The 18810-nt window shown below is 37.4% G+C and overlaps 2 protein-coding genes across 12 annotated transcripts; both read left to right on the forward strand.

The window, feature by feature from the left end:
• The first annotated feature begins 1182 nt into the window (after positions 1 to 1182).
• LOC308124658 (nuclear GTPase SLIP-GC-like) lies at positions 1183 to 14389 on the forward strand. 10 transcript variants are annotated; one of them, XM_080487792.1, is made up of 22 exons: positions 1233 to 1382; positions 2452 to 2533; positions 2856 to 2968; positions 3599 to 3625; positions 4074 to 4098; positions 5309 to 5392; positions 5644 to 5737; positions 6679 to 6892; positions 6988 to 7209; positions 8620 to 8826; positions 8944 to 9122; positions 9515 to 9572; positions 9661 to 9748; positions 9891 to 10012; positions 10260 to 10433; positions 10513 to 10670; positions 10760 to 10877; positions 11123 to 11231; positions 11387 to 11520; positions 11685 to 11766; positions 11840 to 11921; positions 12074 to 14389. In XM_080487792.1, exons 2-21 carry the CDS (start codon positions 2467 to 2469, stop codon positions 11896 to 11898), a joined length of 2334 nt encoding a protein of 777 aa, XP_080343918.1. In that variant the 5' UTR covers positions 1233 to 1382; positions 2452 to 2466; the 3' UTR covers positions 11899 to 11921; positions 12074 to 14389. The 10 variants fall into 10 exon arrangements, 8 of the variants coding, with proteins under 8 accessions (XP_080343920.1, XP_080343918.1, XP_080343922.1 ...); XM_080487791.1 differs by lacking the exon at positions 1233 to 1382 and adding an exon at positions 1515 to 1775; XR_013936311.1 differs by lacking the exon at positions 1233 to 1382 and adding an exon at positions 1594 to 1775 and having other exon boundaries at positions 10760 to 10834.
• An 882-nt stretch (positions 14390 to 15271) lies between these two features.
• LOC308124958 (lipid droplet assembly factor 1-like) lies at positions 15272 to 17467 on the forward strand. 2 transcript variants are annotated; one of them, XM_080488372.1, is made up of 5 exons: positions 15272 to 15373; positions 15573 to 15669; positions 15758 to 15926; positions 16015 to 16160; positions 16925 to 17461. In XM_080488372.1, exons 2-5 carry the CDS (start codon positions 15592 to 15594, stop codon positions 16976 to 16978), a joined length of 447 nt encoding a protein of 148 aa, XP_080344498.1. In that variant the 5' UTR covers positions 15272 to 15373; positions 15573 to 15591; the 3' UTR covers positions 16979 to 17461. The 2 variants fall into 2 exon arrangements, with proteins under 2 accessions (XP_080344498.1, XP_080344499.1); XM_080488373.1 differs by having other exon boundaries at positions 15277 to 15373; positions 15582 to 15669; positions 16925 to 17467.
• Positions 17468 to 18810: the final 1343 nt, after the last annotated feature.

Below are 18810 nucleotides of genomic sequence, written 5' to 3' on the forward strand. Positions count from 1 at the left end.
AAGGGTTAGGGTTAACCCATTTCACTGTAAAGTGAAACAACCTTTGATAGGAGCGTCACAGCACGGCAAGGTGCTGCAGGGAGGTGAAGGGTGGGGAGTGGTGGTGGTGTAACGAAAAGTTTTTTTATACTGTATATATTTTTTTTTTGGATTGATTGATTGATTGATTGATTGATTGATTGCTTGATTGCTTGATTGATTGATTGATTGATTGATTGATTGATTGATTGATTGATTGATTGATTGATTGATTGATTGATTGATTGGCTATCTCCAGTGCGCAACCTTTTCACAGGATCAGCGTCTATATGGTTGTCACAATGTTATGGCTAAAAAGTTGAGTTGAACGTTAAAGCTGGGGTCAACAACTTCGGTTAAGAGCTGTGCCCCCGGTGGGGGGACTGAAGCCAACATCCACAACCAGTTAAGTGCATCATTCAATTTTACTTTTTAACATATCTAGAAAAGAATCAAGTTTGAGTCTCTATTGAGCCCCACTAGGCATGAAAATGACGTGATGTGAATGAACGAGGCCACAGCCTGTGCGTGCACACTTCCATTTTACTGCATGCAATACACACTGCATTGTGAGAGGGGCGAGCCCCACGAATGCACCATTGGTGTAGATCAGGAGAAAACAGCCCGAAGCAGCAAGAGGACACAAATAACCACGAAGTAAAATCCCCACATACAGATTATGTGCAATTATCATCTAGAAAGAAAGCCCTACATTTTCAGACTGCATTCCATAAAATTGTATTCCAGAAGCCAAAAGTTTGAACTTGAAAAAATACGATCTGAAAGTGAAAGAAAGTTACAAAAATTTGAAACTTGAAAACAGGATTTGAATGTGAAAAAAATAAGATCCTAATCTGAAAACATTAAACCTGCAACTGAAGAAATAACACCAACATTAAAGAATATATATATTTATGAGTGAAGAATGAAAAAAAAAATAGGGTTTTATCAAAAGAATTCCAGAGCCAAACCAAAATTATATGTAAGGTGAAAAAACCTTTCATACACTTATTTTTATTTTGAATACCGTGTTTTTAATTTTTCAAAATTGAAGCTCAACCCCTTGAACATTCAGTTTCAAGAAATATTTTTTTACAATCACATTTTTTTTTTTTCAAATGAACAAACCCTTTGAGCTGGAGCGAGCTCCATACCCCTGACAGTGTATAATCATTTACAAACACCACCACCACCCTCCACCTCCACCCCCCTGCAGCCTATCTAGTAAGTTTCACTTTCCCCTGAAATGGCCCCTTCTTGACTTGGGGTGTGGAAACAAAGAAAGGATCTCTTTAGCAGCCAAATAGAGAAAATCTCTCCCCTCCGCTGTGTGCAGGGCAGGACAGTAAGAGAAAAACCACTGTGTGAGTATTTTTTACCTTTAATACTTAAATGTACAATTTCCAAGTCTTCTAAGCTCCATTCAAGTTCGATGTTTTAAAGAGACAGAGCAGAGCGTCAAATAAAAACTACTCCATCAGCCACTCCCAGTTTTCAGGTCAGAGTTTCTCTTTCAAATGAGCTGACAAACCTGCCCTTCTCATTTGATTCTCATTATTTGATCAGACTCACAGTGCTTTTATAAACCGGTATGTAACCTTTTCATACCGCCTTATTTAGACTTCCTGTTTCTGTACAAATCCTTTAGATTTGGTCAGCTGTATTTTAATGATTTGTGCCCTCGGGGGAGTGTCGTTCTTTTATAACGTTACACCTGGCGTTTACCTGAAACCAGTTTGATCTGGAACCTGCAAGTGGTAAGAGGATTATACTCCAGATTTATGAATTTATGAATTAATGAATGCTTTAGGCTGCCGGATATCACTCTCATATCGTAACTTTCCGATTTAATAAATAGTTCTTTGTTGTTGTTTTGTTTTATATGTCCAGTGTTTTATATTTTAACTGTAAAAATTTGCACATAGAGATTTTCTTTTCCGATGATGCTGTAGTGAAGAGCACACTCTGGTTTAGTGAATTAGGAAATGAATACGGGTGATAAATGGGATAGGAAGGACTGAAGGAGGAACAAGCAAAGTTGCTGTTGCTGCTTGTAGAAAATAAACTTGTTGAGGTCAAGCAGAGACGTGTTTTCATTTGGCTTCCGGATGTTTCTGGAATATTTAGTTTTTTATTTGCATAACACCAATCTGTGTTTATCTGCTGACTTAATTAGCTCAATGTACGAGGGAAATGTTTTGTTGAATATTGACTGATCTGCTTCAGATACATACCACCAGTTTAAAGAGCATTTTATTATATATATATATATAGATCCTAAATTGCCCCTTTGTGTCAGTGTGAGTGTGTGGTAGAGCTGGGATGTGCTCTGTTGCCCCGCAAACAGGATAACACAGGATATAAGATGGATGGATGTCAAAAAAAACTAAACAAAAAAAAAAGACCATTGAAACGATGTCATTTATTTTGCAGATTCCGTTCTTCATCATGGACGACTTTGTTCGGGACATACTTATCAAATGTAAACTACAGGCTTATATTGATAAATTTGAAGGTAAGTTATGATCCTGCATTCTTGTTTGGCACTGATGGTAAATAATGGGGATAATTTCATACAACTACACTCAGACATATCAGCTCATGTGAGAAAACAAAATTCTACTTTGAATTCAGACCACAAAAACTTTTAAACAATGCCATCGAAAATACATTCACGATATTGTATATTGAATTTATGCTCATTGATGATAAAACAATGATCATTCAGCTAACACGATGACAGTATTACATGCTATCAAAATATGTTCAAGTTCTTTTTAGTGAATTTCAGTGAATCACATTTACAGTAAATTGACAATACTTGTTTTGAATCACAGAGCAGGAGGTCAACAGGGACAGCTTATTTTGTCTTGGAGAAAAAGACATCAAAGAGCTGATTCCAAAAACAGGGCCGAGAGCGAGATTTCAGAACATGCTCCAGGATTTGAAGGTAAGGATTTTATGTTACTATTTCCAATATCATGGAGATAATGGTTCAACTTTTTTTTTTTTCCATCATGGCGCATATAAACATTGAAAAAGCTTTATTGTATATTCTCCCAAACCTCATATAATTATCAGACCTGTGAAAAAATAAATGGAAGCAAATCCCTTCAAATTTCACATAAAAAAAATGGGGAATGATAACATTCGAAGTGTTAAATTTAAAAAACAAAATGCTGTTTCTGAGTGCACCAGGTTCTGAGCTTCAATTGGCTCCAGCTCCACAATTTTTGGCGTAATATGATCGGTTTGAAACTGCCTGCTGACAATAGTCAATTTACTCATATTTAAATCCAATTTCTAAAACAAATAAAATGCCTAAGACTGGTACTTGACAGGCATCATTATATATCAGTTGCTGTTGTTGTTGTTGTTGTGTTGAGCGAAGTAAAAATTGTTAAGATCTTTTAGGGGTTCCTGGAAAGCAAATTTCCTTTCAACAGCATGAAGAAAACACAAACAAGGAAACAGACAGTTTCAGGCCGTATAGATATGACAGATTTAAACACTTCATTTTCAGTGTCTGCAACTGACTTTGCGTCTGATTGTATTTTGATATTATTGTTTAATGAAACAGCAGGGAGAAGGAGCTGACTTGGAGCAGGTATTCAAGATTCTTTCATAAACTCACATATACACGTCCACTCACCATTACATACATAGTATTATAGCACCAGCAGGGCGTGCTGAAAATGGATAACTGACATTTAGTATTGGGACTTTCCATTTGGACTCAAACTCATTATATAATAAGGAGGGGTGTGATCGGCCACAACACTCCTCTCACTCGTGATATTACACAGTTATAACCTACTCTGAGGCAGGGTAATAACAATGGGTGATAAAACAATAACAGAAACACAAAACCAACAGATATAGTTACAATAAACTGAGAGAAAAACTCACAAGAAATAACTTTCCGGGCTTCCTCCAGCTGCTGCTATGATATACATAATACTTAGTAATATACTTTATAAAACCTGTGTGAACATTGATGACTACACATGCGCAGCAATCATTATTTTTTTTTCTTATATTCAATCCTCTTCCAGGTTCTTCCATCAACAAGCAGTCAAGGTAAGACACGGTGCTTCTATTCAAGACATGGAATACTGAGTCATGACAAATTGTGTATCAAGAACAGTCACCAATACTGTGAGATGCTTCTTCTTCATTTGATTTTTATTCGACTTTTTTTAATTAATGTCAGGAAGGTTTGAATCGTCAGCCCATGAACCAGCAAAAACATCCTTATAGGGATCAACAGGGGATGGGGTATGGATCAAGGAGAGGGGGTCGGGGTCAGGAGAGGCCACGGTATGAGTAAGGCTGGAGGGTGAGACCAGTGTACTGGACAGATGGACGCGGTAGATGGGTGGAGCATAGGGGCAGAGCAAGAGCAGTGAGGGGGAAAAGGAAAGTTTAACTAGAAGAAAAGGAGTTAAAGAGCGATTACAAGCTAAAGCTAAGCAGGCATTATTAGTTCTAGATCATAAGGTTTGAAAGTGTGTTTAAGTGCAACAAAAATAATGTTTTAACTGGTTCAATCTGTGATCTTTGTCTTACTGTGAAATAAAGAATGACATTATGTCACGTACACACACACACACACACACACACACACACACACACACACACACACACACACAAAATCAATTACACAAAAATAAACAGTGTGTTGTACAATCGCCACAGCTGCACATAGCACACAAACATATAGGAGTGGAAAAGTTACAGGTAGAAGTTTTAGGGTTGGGTACAAGTTAAACTAAGTCCAAAAAATGAAACAAGGCGCAGCTGGAAAAGTACAGAAGACAGCCTCGGACGAGTTTGAAGATGGCGGACGAAGAGGAAGTTCTCGTGTTTACCGCAGACAAAATGAACCAATGGTGTTGTTTTATGATTATATGACTAATGGTATGATGAGTACATTACATGACTGTACCAATGATATTGTAAGAGGCCAAACACGGCAGATAAAAAGCAACCAATCAAAGAGGATCAAGTAAGAATATGTAACAGATCAGTAAGTTATAAAAAGTAACTATAAATGACTATTTTTTGGTATTCGGGGGGGTCTTAGTCATTAAGATGCCAATTCATTAATTAAACCAGAAGAAAAAAATATCCTGGCCAAGACAGGCCGCAGTACATTAATACAGTTTCAGATAAAACAGGCAAGAAAGAGTCAATGCATTAAGCAACACAAAATCAAAGAAAGACATTTTTAGATTAAAACAAAGTCCTTCATTGGTTGTTTTGTTGTTGTTTTTTTCAACTGTAATAGCAAAAAGAAAGTTTGGGTCTCCTGGTCAATCCAGCACTGAGCCACCACCAGCAAAACGTGTCACCAAAGCAGCAGCAGATGGAGGTAACCTACCACACACGCATGCGCACCCATACACACACACACACACACACACACACACACACACACACACACACACACACACACACACACACACACACACACCGCCCACAACCTCCAACAGTTTTTATTATCTAAACATTTATGTTCTCTCTCTCTCTGTCTGTCTCTCTCTCTCTCTCTCTCTCTCTCTCTCTCTCTCTCTCTCTCTCTCTCTCTCATATTGGATGACTTGCTTGACGGTCTCTGTTAAGTTTATGACAAAATACAGATTGAGGTGAAAAAGCAAATGGACAGAGTTGAACAGAAACTGAGCTCATCAGAGAGTGACTTCATTACATTCCTGAGGTAAGAATTACTGCAGTCTGTCTTTTTACCTGCATTCGTCTCTTTACACACTGATATCATGATCTCATCTGTTTACAAATGAATAACCTCTATGATGAAACAGTCTAATGTCAAATATTTGTATTTGCAAATGAAAAGTATACTTTTCGATCAGAGGCATGAAATGGCGGAATTGCAAAGTTTATGAGGGCCCGCTCTGTTTGTTTCATCATAACTAATCTCATGAATCAGCCTTCCTCCATGGACTGAATGCTCAGATCATTAATTACCACATAACAGTGTGTATTCGTGTATTAAAAGAACACAAATATTCTCCTGAGAAATTATTTTTCTAAAAAAATAATCTATAAGTACATAACTCCTAGATGTGACCTCAGATATACTGAGACGCGAACAACTCACTGTTCACATCTACACATTCCAATGTTACAGGTGTAATTTAATCAATAATACCTTCAATACTAAACTCTTGATACTGGAGACAGACAAATTGCCCAGATTTCATCAGGAAATACCGACGACTCCACTCTGATACTTATAATATCAAGCAAACTCTGCATTTGACAGTGAGACTCTTCTGTGAGATTACTTTTTCAGTTCAGTTTCGCATGCAGTGAAAATCGAATCAAGTGCTGAAAGAGTAAACTTTGAAAATGTGATTAAAGCTGAGCTAATTAGATAACATTTTAAATTTGACTGAATGAAGTAGTGGTTCAGAAATTCAGCTAAAAACACAAATATTGCTTAAAAACGGCTCATGAGATAAGTAATGTTTTAAAACATAGCAAAGTAAGTATATATAATTCAAAATGGAATAGATATATTTTAAAACAGTAATGACTAGAATTGACTTTCCCAAGACAAAATGACTGAAGACTTACTTCATACTTCCACATTTGTGACTTGGTCCCATGCCTGCTTTTAACCATCTTTTACAACAGGACTAAAATCAAAGAACTGGAGACGGATAAGAAGGAGCTGGTCGGTGTGTTTGGTAGAAGTGGAGCTGGAAAGAGCTCTTTGATAAACTCCATCATTGGAGAGAACAATCTGTTGCCCACTGGAGTGTCTAAAGCGTGTACCTCAGCCGTGATTAAAATTGAGGCAAACACAAAGAGCGACTACGAGGCCCACATTGAGTTCATCACAAAAGAGGTCAAATCAACCATACATATTTCTTTTTACTCAGTAATTACAAGTTGGGGAAAAACGGGGGGAAAAAAACAACCTTTCTTGATTATTTTTAATAGGACTGGGAAGAAGAGTGGTGGTCCTATTGTGAGTTTTGCAAAAATGAGAGTCAAGCAAATGAGAACGAAGAGGATGATGGTGACGAAGCGGGCATTGCTGAGAAACTGACAGCAGTGTACGGAGAAGAATGGAAAGACCTGGACGACCTGATGGAGGACAAACATTTCAGAGAAATTCCGGAATTTCTTCAGTCACAGCCAAAGATTATCAGACAAAAAACAGTAAGACTATTAAAGAAGTTTAAGGTGTAATAGTTCTGACAGAGAAAAACAATGGGTCAATCTCAGATTCATTTAGTTGGTGAATAAACACATATAACTGAAAGATCAATAATGGTTTTGGCATAGTTATGGCTGCACAAAGTACAATTAAATTCAAAGATCATACTTAATACCTCAATTCCAGGAATGTCGGAACACTTTGCAATTTATAAACGACAACACGTTATTTTAATTGGTATTTTAAGTTTTGTCCTCCCAACATCAAGATGACCAACCGTAGCATGAGCATTGGTAGCTGCTCCTCTGGGCTGGTTGTCAGCAGTTCACGTGGTTAGAGTTTATAGTCCAGATGTTTAAAAGAGAAGTAGTGGACACACTGGTTAACCAGTGGTTAGATTTTAACTGTTGGAGTGAGATACCTTTATTAAATATAAAGTATGTTATTGTTTAAAATATTTATTTAATCATAATATTATTTGCATGTTCCATCTAAAGTATTGCTAATAATGTGTTACTTTATAATGCATCACTTCTGACACTGGAAATTATTTTTTTGTGGTGCCTTTGTGCTTGGTTCCTGTTCGTTTTCACTTTTAAAATTAGAAATTAATTTTGATTATTGAAGGATTCTTTGTACACAACATGTTATAAAACCTGGGTGTCAAACTCATTTTCACCGAGGGCCACATCAGCATAATGGTTGCCCTCAAAGGGCCACATGTAACCGTAAGACAGTATCAATGTAACCAAATATAATGTGAAATAATCTGGATATGCGCAAGTGAAGGACTACTTCCGTGTCAACAAAGGCACATGTAATTACCGTATTTTATAGGCTGTTTCAACCTTCGCTCCCGTGTTCCCAATTGACGCACACCACAAGGTTTGCACTCGCGCACTGCGCATCTATTGGGTACAATAATCAATTTATTTTAAGACAATCAGACCTTAAAGCTCTCGTGGGCCACATAAGATAACGTGGCGGGCCAGATTTGGCCCGCGGGCCTTGAGTTTGACACGTGTTATAAAACATTGATTTCAAGAGGAATTTATGCTGACTAGTTATTGGCTGGACAATGTCAATAACTATCAGCTACAAAAAATACAATATTATTATTAGTTCTGAAGATTTAGTAAGAATTAGTCACTAATTTAAGAAAGATTAAGGCTCCAGATGTACATGTTTGAATGATTTTAATATCATCCAATCTTTTTAATGGCTTTAAAACATTTTTAAACCATATACCAACATCTCGAGAGTTGAGGCTGACTTTCTTTATTGACTCAACACTGATGGTATTTCTGAATTTCAGTTTATGTGTTATAATACTCAATGTGATTCATAAAGCATTTTAATTAGAAAGTGAAACAAACTACACTTTTTTTTTTTTTTTTTTCTTTCAATTACAGGCTGAAAGGCTGTTAGCAGAATATGGAAAATTCACCAAAACTGAGACAAGACAAGGACAAACTAAAGGAGTGAAGAAGTGGTACTGGCCACTGGTGAACAGTGTGATGCTCAAAGTACCAAAAGCTGATCTTCTCCAGAACGTCACACTTGTGGACCTTCCTGGGAGTGGAGACCGCAACAAGAGCAGAGATAAAGTGTGGAAAGAGGTCGCACTGAGTTTTATTTCTGTTTTTTGGAGGTTTTCTTTTATTCTGAAACCAAACCCATGATTTCACAGGAAAATTATGTTTATTTCTTCACAATACACCGTGTGTCTTTTTCAGATAGTCAGAAATTGTTCTACAGTGTGGGTTGTGACTGAAGTGACTCGAGCAGCATCAGAAAAAGAAGCATGGGAGATCCTGGAAAATGCCAGCAGCCTGATGGGAAATGGTGGCGAGTGTCAGCAAATTCACTTCATCTGCACTAAAGCCGATCATCTTGACAACGTCAACACAGCTGGGTGAGTAAATGGAAACAAAACAAAACTGTACATTGAAAGTACATAGTACCTGCGTCTGGTCCTGGGCTGTCTATTTCATATATATTTCATATCTATTTTACTCAAATATGCCTTATTAACCCGCATCCAACACTTTGTGGAGCGCAAACTCTGTTTCTCTTGACTCTCGCTCTCGACCAGAGAAGCAGAGGATTGCAGGAAACACACTTATGAATTGTTGAGTACTTTACTAGATTAACAAAGAACAACTTGAAAAGGTGAAATAACATGAGCGTGCAAATTAAACATGAGCCGTATTAATTGCACCAAAAATGGAAATTTGTTGGAGTGCTATGTGTTAGTTATTCTAAATGAACTTCAGGACGCCACCTTATGCTTTTCTTCCCTTAAAGCACGGAGAGCATCAAGGACGACGTGAAGGACGCATTCAGGAAGGACAAGCAGATCAAGGTAAGGCTGAAACACCAGCAAAATATCTGATTACATTGATTGTTTCAATCTTCTAACAAGCCTAATAATCATCACCTTTTTCCTGCAGAAACACTTCACTGAGGGTTGTTTGGAAGTCTTCACAGTGAGCGCCAAAGACTCACTTGAAAACCAACATCTCGACCCAGATGTTAACGGTAGGCAAAATCTCCTGATGAAAACACTGTGAGGCCCGATCTGAAGGGTGTAATGCAAAGTATAGGTGTAATTCACAATTGTGAAGATATAATGTACAATAAATGTTTACTTTTCAAGCAGCTTCAGTATCTATGTTTACAGAAATGTGGAAACTTCAGGACGTTTTGCGAGATCTCATTGACCACCGCTCAAAGACATTCAGTTATGTGTCTGGAGCTCGTGGGATTCTGTCGTTGATTGATGGAGCCAAACGTGGAGGAGTGGTAAGATCAATAAATCAATCCTTCACATCGTACATTGTTGTTACTTTGCATAAGTGCAATTTCATAATTTCTGAATTCTTTGATTTCATGTTTTGGTTACCATAATATAAACGTCTGAAAACGATCACTGATTCTTTTCTTTATGTAGATTCAACTGAACAGTCATGAGCCAAAATGTTAGAAGACAAAGAAACAAACAAGTCTTCTTAATACCTTGAAAATCTATTTTTGGTGCTTTCATTTTCAGGCTGACAAAAAAAATGAAATCCGTCAAGAGCTTGAAGGAATCATAATGAGTGAATGTGATCAGGTCAGGAGTGCAATGGACGAGGCTTCCTGGGCGTTTGAGGAATGCCTCAATGACGGGGTGGAAAAATCCCTGAATTCATGTGAAAAACTCTTGAAGTCTGTCATCTCTCCGGTGCGTACCTGCTTCAGAACCATTTTGACGACTTGAGAAAATATTTTTTAAAGTAATTTTTTCTATTTTTCATTTTCAGAGAAAAAGTGGTGGCGGTTTCCATAGAACGCTGAGGAGTATCGTCGAGAAAGACGGCGTCCACAAACCAAGAAAAGGGAAAAGCTCAATAAACCTCAACATGACGTTATCTTCATTACTGATTGAGAGCATTGATGAAGAGTTCAGGAAGACCTTCCCGTAAGAAAATCCTTTGAATTCCATTCAGTTAACATACAGTAGTTTATTTTTCCAGTTTACAGGACATTTCTACATCTTTTATGTTTCAGAAATGAAAAGAAACGTGGAGCATTCAACGACGCCATCAACAAGTTTTCTCTTGACACAGACGGACTGACCAAAAAGTACAAAGATTTGGAACTGCAGCTGATATTTCTCAAGACAGAGGTGAAATATTAGAATTTCATCCTTCTATTCACTGGATATTTATGTTTATGGTTTTTATCTTATGGTGTATTTATATAAGTTGATCTGAACAGACCCATATTCTAGAAATGATTTGGATATTATCAGAGTGAATAAAAGGTCTTTTCACCTCATTGACAGCAGGTTTCGTTCTGACCATCTGATTAATGACAAGTTTTATATTATAATTGTGACAAGTTAATTTACAGTTAATTAATCTCTTACAGGAAGAGAAAATAAAAACCTTGGTGAACGCAACCATCCGAGACCAGAAGAAAACAATCTACTATAGTCTGACTGAGACAATTGAGAAGAAAATGAAAGACGCCTATAAAAGTAAGAAAGCAATTATGGCTTTTTGTCAAAGTGTTAAGTGTGTATATTTGTGTGTATATTTAGTTTAATTGTGTGTACGTGTGAAAATATTAATTTCTTACACCTTTATTTGCTCAAGGAAAGTTACAACATTTATCAATAATGTTCTTTTCAAGGAGCAGCAGCGATCAAAGGAAAAGACTCACTGAAAAACTTAAGGGAAACTCTGGAGAAACACGTGAAAGAGTCCAAGATTGATATGTTTGAAGAGGCTAAACATGAGATGCTGACACAGCTGAACGATCTGAAGGTTTGTCACATTTCATAAAACCAAACATGAGGAAATTATATGTAGGAGATTTGCAATATATATACAAGCTCGTCCTAACAGTAAACTAGTGAGTTAATTCTTTTGAACACAAAGCTTGACTGGGAAATAAAAGATGATTAATAAAGATTTTATTGCTGAATTAGGAGCAGAGTCTGGATGAAATGGAGGACGCCCTGATGGAGTCAGTGAACCTCTCGCTCTGTACCGATGATACCTCAATCCCAGGTAAAGAAAGCAGATGAGATTAAGTCGTTTACTTGAAGTACTTGCGTATTCCTGATCATCTTGTCTGTTCTAGATGTTTCAGCCGAGCTTGAAGCAGTGAAAAAACACTACGATGAACTAAAAGGCCTCTGAGAGAAAGAAACACCTTCAACTGGGTAAAGAAATATTAAGACATCAGCATATTTTATCAAATGATGTTAAACATGAGCTGATTTTTAAAGACTTAAACATTGATGTGTATAGATGGTTAACAGACTGAATTCAGCACAATTTTAATGACATGATGAATGTTTCTTGTTTTTTTCAGCAGAGAGAAGCAGCAGCTGATCAAACACTGAGGAAACACTGATTACTGACTGCAGGATTCATCTCAGCTGGTTTTGGTCGAGTTTTATTTCCGACTTTTGTTTTAATGTCTACTTTTTAAAACTTTTTTAAACTGCCTTTTCATGGAATTTATGGAGGAGAATGGAGATTTTGATGTTTTTGGTGGGATTCAAAGTGTTTTGCTTGGTTTGCTTTTGTTTCACAAAACATTTTTTTTTAATTAAGATAACATTTCAGGATTTAAGTTGTAATTTGGTATGACTGTTATATTGGGATGTTTTTGTGGCGATAACCTTGACGATAGCTGTTTGTTTGGTAAGGCTTCATATCCATATCAAAAAACAAAAAAAAGAATGGAGAAAAAAAGACAATTTGCTGCGGCTACATTTTTTTTTTTAATTTAAAGGAGGCCTTTCAATATGGTCCTTGCAGACGATCATATTGTATTTGAAATGTTTTGTTTGTTTCTTTCTTTCTAATTATCCCACCGTGTAAATTAACCCAAATTTTACCCAGTAAACCTGCTGAAAAACTCACCAAATGTGGGACGCACACCAGGAATGCCGAAAAATGTAATCCCAGAGAACGATAACGTGCTCTCTAGCACCACCTAGAAATCGTAAAACGGCCTGTAGGAATGTCATAGAGAGATCATACAAAACCTGAAAGTCACACTCTGACACCCCAGACCTAATAGGAAGTCCGCAATGTCCCTTACAAAATAAGATTCCCCCCCCAATTTGGGCCTCACACAAATGCGATCTCCTCTGAGGGCGATTATCGTATCGGCGTCAACGTGCTATTAAATGACAGAGTCGACCCTGCTGAAGAAAAGTTCAGCAATTTGTAATTACTCAAACCCTTTGGATTGTATGAGCCAACGCATTTTGAGTTCCAAATCCTGTCGTCTGCTCGCTCTCATTGAACTACGTGGCAGGAAATTGTCCGGGGCGGAAAGAAGGCCCTGATCGAACACCTCAGACAAGTGACAATTGAGGCTAAACCGTGACTCCGGTCAACAAAGCGAGCCGATCAGAAGAGGGACAAGGACCTGCCGAGCAGGACGATATAACACACGTCGGGATAATTCCATGAAACTTGGCCGTTTCGTTAAGGCGTTGATGTGGTGGCTGTCTGCTCTCTTTCAGAACTTTTTAAGCCCCCCGTTATAATGGCCTCCAATGCGAGAAAATTCCAAGGCATTGTTGCACAATCAACACCCAGCATTTCGCAACTATCAGCACGCAGTCAGTCAGTAGGGGTCAGTGAGCTTTTGAAGTAAAAGCCCAAAAGTCCTTCAAAATTAAAGTCCTTTTTTATTCAAAAAAAATTTTTTTCAATTAAAATTGATATTATGGGGGTAACTAGGTCAGGGGGTTTCTAACCTTCAAAATAAAATTTGGAAACAATTGGTCATTAGCCATGATTGGGCTTACCCCATCAAGACAAAGTGTGAGGTTTGGACCAGCTTTAATTTTATTCTCTTAAACTTATAATTTCATATTTACTGTGGTATACTGTTCAATGAAAATGTAATCGTATCTTTTTTTTTTTCCTTTTTTTTTTATATTTCAATTTTTTTTATATTTTATGACATTAACGCCAGTGTGAGTAATACCTAGGTAGGCCTTCTTAGATTTTGAGTGATTTTTTTTTCTTTACTTGTTGGAATGAAGAGGCTGTAAAAAGTTTTCTTCCACAAGTATCTACTTTTGAACTCTCAACTTTGCATGCTTGAAATTATTCTGGATTGATTGATTGATGTTGTTCGATTGGCCCTTTAAAAAATCTAGTGTAGATGGAGTAGAAAGAAAATATTTTATACTGTTGCGCTTTGTTATCATCACGCTGAGCCAAATGACACTCCAATGCTGAACTTACATCAGTTGATATGCAGTTTACACTTTCACCAATATTGGAAAACCAAAATTAGAAGAGATAATCTTTTTGTTGACTATGGCAAGATTATATGATAATGTATAAAGAAAATAAGAGTATTGAAGACAAGCATTATTTTACACCAATACTCTGTGGTCTGCAACCGGCTGGGATAATTTCATCACTGTAGAAACGGCGTGATGCTTTTGCAAACATCTTTCAGTGTAAAGTGTTTTCAGTCGATAAATAAACTTTCATCATGGCCTCAGAACAAGAGCTTTCATGATTTTATGGGCAAAAAAATGATCCTCCCCCTGAGGGTCCATACAGCAGTCTATGGATATAAATTGTCCAATTGATTGATAGAACAGTCATGGTTCCTATTTGTTTTTTTAGAAATAAAGATTTTTGTAACGTGTCTCTTGTTTGTGTTTCATCGTTTGAATAAACACACTCTGAAGCTCTGAAGAAGTGATATGTAATATTTTGAATCTTCTCTAATTAAAAAGTCATGTGGTCGAGGGTTCAATTTAAATTTGCGGTAGGCTTAACATGCAATGCGTCGACTGTCTATACTTTTGACCTTCTTGGCGCCTCAGAAAACACAGAGTCAGTCAGCATATTTGGAGCAAAGTTAGAAAACTGCTGATTAGGAAAACTGAATTATATAGAAAACATTGATTATCATTGTGTCGCTGTTGTTTCTTAAAAATTGTAGTAACCTGGGTGTGATCCACCTTCTACTGCATGTTGTTGGCTTGACGTCTCTCTTATGAGTGGTTTTCTTGAAAGGGGTGTATTTGTTTTCCCGAAATCCACAAAATTCTCCAAAGTTACGTTATTTTTAAAAGGTCTTCTTGTGAATAAGCTATTATTGTTGTTGTTGTTGTTGTTGTTACTGAGTTTAGTAAGGTTCACATTTTTTCTGGACATGCTCTAAAGGTTTTGTTCAGTTTGTAACAGCTGTGTACAGTTCAGGTACAGGTTTGTCTTTAAGTTTATTTTACATGCTTGTTTTCTGAAACATCAATTATAAGGACATTTTAAGATTTATCTGACCTGGAGTAAAAAGCAAAAGGGCTTAACTAAGGGTAAAAAGTATCAATGATTATTGATTGAGAGCCGTTCCTTTGAAAAGATGTAAATTCTACAAAGCAGAAAGCTGGTTCCCTGCTGCTGCAACATGTTGGGTAAGCAGTAGATGGCAGCCGTGAGCGCTCACGGGCCTCTGCTCGGACTCCAGAAGAGAAAGGAGGAGGGGTAAGAGAAGGGAAGAGGTGTGTTTTCAAAAAGAAGGGTGTGTTGGTGCTGGATAAGTATGTGTGGCAACAACAGGACACAGTTTCATATGCTGCCAGCTGAAGTTTGCTGAGGATCTTCCAAGGTTGTCTCCATTACTCAGGTGTGTATCGGTCAGCACAGCTTGGTCAAAGGATTTCAGAAAAGGGAGATTTGTGTGATTTAATTGTCAAAGACATGTCAGCTGAGGCACAGATCAGCTCTGAGCTCGGGGGTTTGTGTGTTGGTTCAGCCACTGAGGCTGTTGGAGTAACTTTAGAGAAGAGTGATGAGCCTTTCGCAGTCATGTTGTGATTCCTCAGTCTCTTCAGGTGTGACAAGATGCAGAGCAGCAGCAAAGTCCAGCAGCTGTACAGGAGATGGACGGTCCTGTTGAACAGTCTCCAGGAGGATCCCAAAGTAACCCAAGACCTCACCTCTGCACCAGTTTGGAGCATCTCTTCACTTCATCCTCCTCCTTCATCATCAGTGTGTTCCTCATCCCCAGGTGGCCCAGGTGATGAATTCAAGGATCGGGCAGTACCTCAGCAGCCACCCTTTCGTGGCTCTCTCACTGACGCTCTTCAGCGCCATGGCTGCAGTGCCTTTTGGACTTTTCTTCACTTTTGCACTTGTAACAGTCGTTATGGCAGCTGTAGGCTTTGTCTTCTTTGAGGGTAGGTTCATCACCTCTGTGTTGAAGCGCTTGAGTATTTATCTATTTTTTGCTGAAACTAACTTTTTCCTTGTCTGCGTGTCTGTCAGCGTTCTTGTTGTTTGTAGGTGGATTGACTCTGCTGTGTGTGCTCTCCGGCATCGGCGTCTTCGCCGTCCTGGTTGCGGTCATCATTAATGTCCTCTACATGACCAGCTCCAGACTCATGAGCTGTTATAACCCAAAGCAGACAGAGGTAACGTTTGACCGAAAAAGTGCCAATTTTCACCGTTTCTCCACAAATAACAAGCGGTTTTAGATTTTAAACAGGATATGAGATTTTTCTTATATAAAACAAGACTTTTTTTCTCTCCTCGCAGCAGCTGTATATACAGTATAATAAATAAATGAAAGAAAAAAAGAATGGGTGCATACGCAAACTGTGTAGTTAAAACAAATCCTCTATATTTTATTATATATGCACATCAGGGTCCATATACATTAGATACATATAACATAGGTTATGGACAGTACTATATACATTAAAGAAGCAGGCTCATGATTCACATCTTTTTAAAAAGATAGTTTAATCATTTAGTTTATCATCAAAAAAAGTGAAACTATTCAGAAACGCATACAGGTGATCTAAAAGAAATAATAATAATAATAATAATAATAATAATAATAATAATAATAATAATAATAATAATAATAATAATAATTGAAAAGGTAATTGCTTAGAAAGTTTTATTTCTAAATCAGTAATATCAACTATATGCTTTGATTTTTATAGATTTAGCATACAGTTGAAAATATAGAAAAACATCTGATCTTATCCAGTATTCTAGTATCTTGTCAAAGACTCAAAATATTTCCATTCATGTGTAAGAAATCTAAAACGAAATGACATTTTCACTGTTTGACTTCAAGAATGTATGTTTCATTGTGCATCAGTTGTGAGTTTCCGATGAGAACAACAAGTGACACAAATTGTGGTTGATCATGTTTTCCCTCTTCCAGAGAAGTCTAAGCCAGGAGGACAGCGACGGTGAAACGTCAGCGGGAACGCAGTAGTCCTCTTCATCTCCCTCCCAAAAATAAGTTGTGTGGTCAAGAATTTAACGCCGTGAATGCCTAAGTCTGGAATCTGCTGTTTTCAGAGATTTTTCTAAGCACAGCCGCTTACAGTTCCATCCAAAGTTTTATCTTATCATCGCCGTGTAGTTTGTAGTCTGAAAGAACTGGTCTCTCATCTGCTTCATGAGCTGGTTTTAATCGAATTTGCACACAAAAAAAATAAAATAAAAAAATAAAAAATCGTCTGAATTAACAAACCTTGACATGGAAACTGTGGACTCGCAGCGTACTTTATCTAAATAAGCTGAGCACTGCTCGGCTACAAATGAAGATGTTTCGGTATGAAAAGGCCTTTCAGTGTTCTGTTTGCAGCTATTTGTTTGTCAGGAAAATTGTTTTGCACTGTTTGTGTTCGCTGTTACATAGTGTTGTACATGTACGCATAAAACCTACAGCTCTGAATAAATTGTTATCAGAATGAAAACGTTGTTTCTGGTCTCCTTTCCAAAAACTGACACAAACTTTCTTGGTGTTTTAACAGTGTCCAAATTCTTCTTCACTGGCAACCTGGTAATTATCTTGAATGAGTGTGGAAATCCAATATAATGTGAAGAAGAAGGCGACTTTTCAAAGACCTGGACGTAGACTGTAGTTTTACTTTATTTATTTATTTATTTTTGTGGGGGGGGGGGGGGGGGGGGGGGTTGCTTGGTTTCTTGGTTATTCATTATCAAACTGTTATTTGCAGAGTTGTCAAACGTATTTATTTTCTTTACTTAAGTAAAGACAAGTAAGTATAGGTTCTGAAATCTACTTAAATACAAATGTATAAATTAACTTCAATGCTTTTAATACTCTTAATCCTTTTTTTTAGTGGTTGGGGTGTCTTATGCATACATATTTCTGCATACTTACACACAAAATCAGTGTCAATGTAACTCATTGTAAAACCTTATTTCTCAGGATGAATACGCCAATTCAAACATTACAAATGACACAAGTTATGATTAAACTTATTCAATAATATAGTCTTGCATCAGAAACTTAATTATCCTCTACATTGGAGAAAAAAAAAAACAATATTATGACTGAATGCTGCATAAAATACATTTAATCTCAATTCAAATATTAATCTTGAGAACAGGGAGTATTGATGTAACTTAAACACTTAAATGTAAATATATCAATAATTGTTACCACCACCTGCTTTGACTCTTCTTCTGTAACTGAATCACCATGTGTACAGATAAGTTTTATTGAGAAGTACAAAGTATTTTTTTTTTTTCAAATGTGAGTTAAAGATCATCAGTGAAGTAAATACTCAGTGGAGAGTAGATACCTGGAAACTCTACTTAAGTAACAAAGTGTAAAAACTTTACCTGCTGATGACTTAAATAATCCCTTCACTCACAAGAAGAGACAAAAAAGTCTAAATTAGATCTTAACCACTGGTGAAAAACCTCTAAATGCCTCATGAAACAATAATTGATTCCACACAGTTTCTGTTCAGTAAGAAGCTGGAGCACAGGTTTCAGAATAAAAGCATGAAGCAAGAAGTGTGGGACGAGATGAAAACTATCACTGGATGCAGCTGGAGGAGGGGAAGAGAGAACAAACCTGCTGAACAACTTCTCTAACAGGTTTGACCTCCCTCACTTGCTCTCCCACCAGACGAATGCCCCATAGACCCTCACACCCTGCGGATATTTAACTCCTGCAGGGGTGATAAAAGCGAAGAACTGTGGCCCTAGTGGGGTGTGGGGGGGGGGGGGGGGGGGGGGGGGGGGTGAGGTCAACGTCCACGAGGACTCCGTGCAACACACAGACAC

This window comes from Lipophrys pholis (assembly GCF_963383615.2).
Source record: "Lipophrys pholis genome assembly, chromosome: 19".
Lineage (NCBI taxonomy): Eukaryota > Metazoa > Chordata > Actinopteri > Blenniiformes > Blenniidae > Lipophrys > Lipophrys pholis.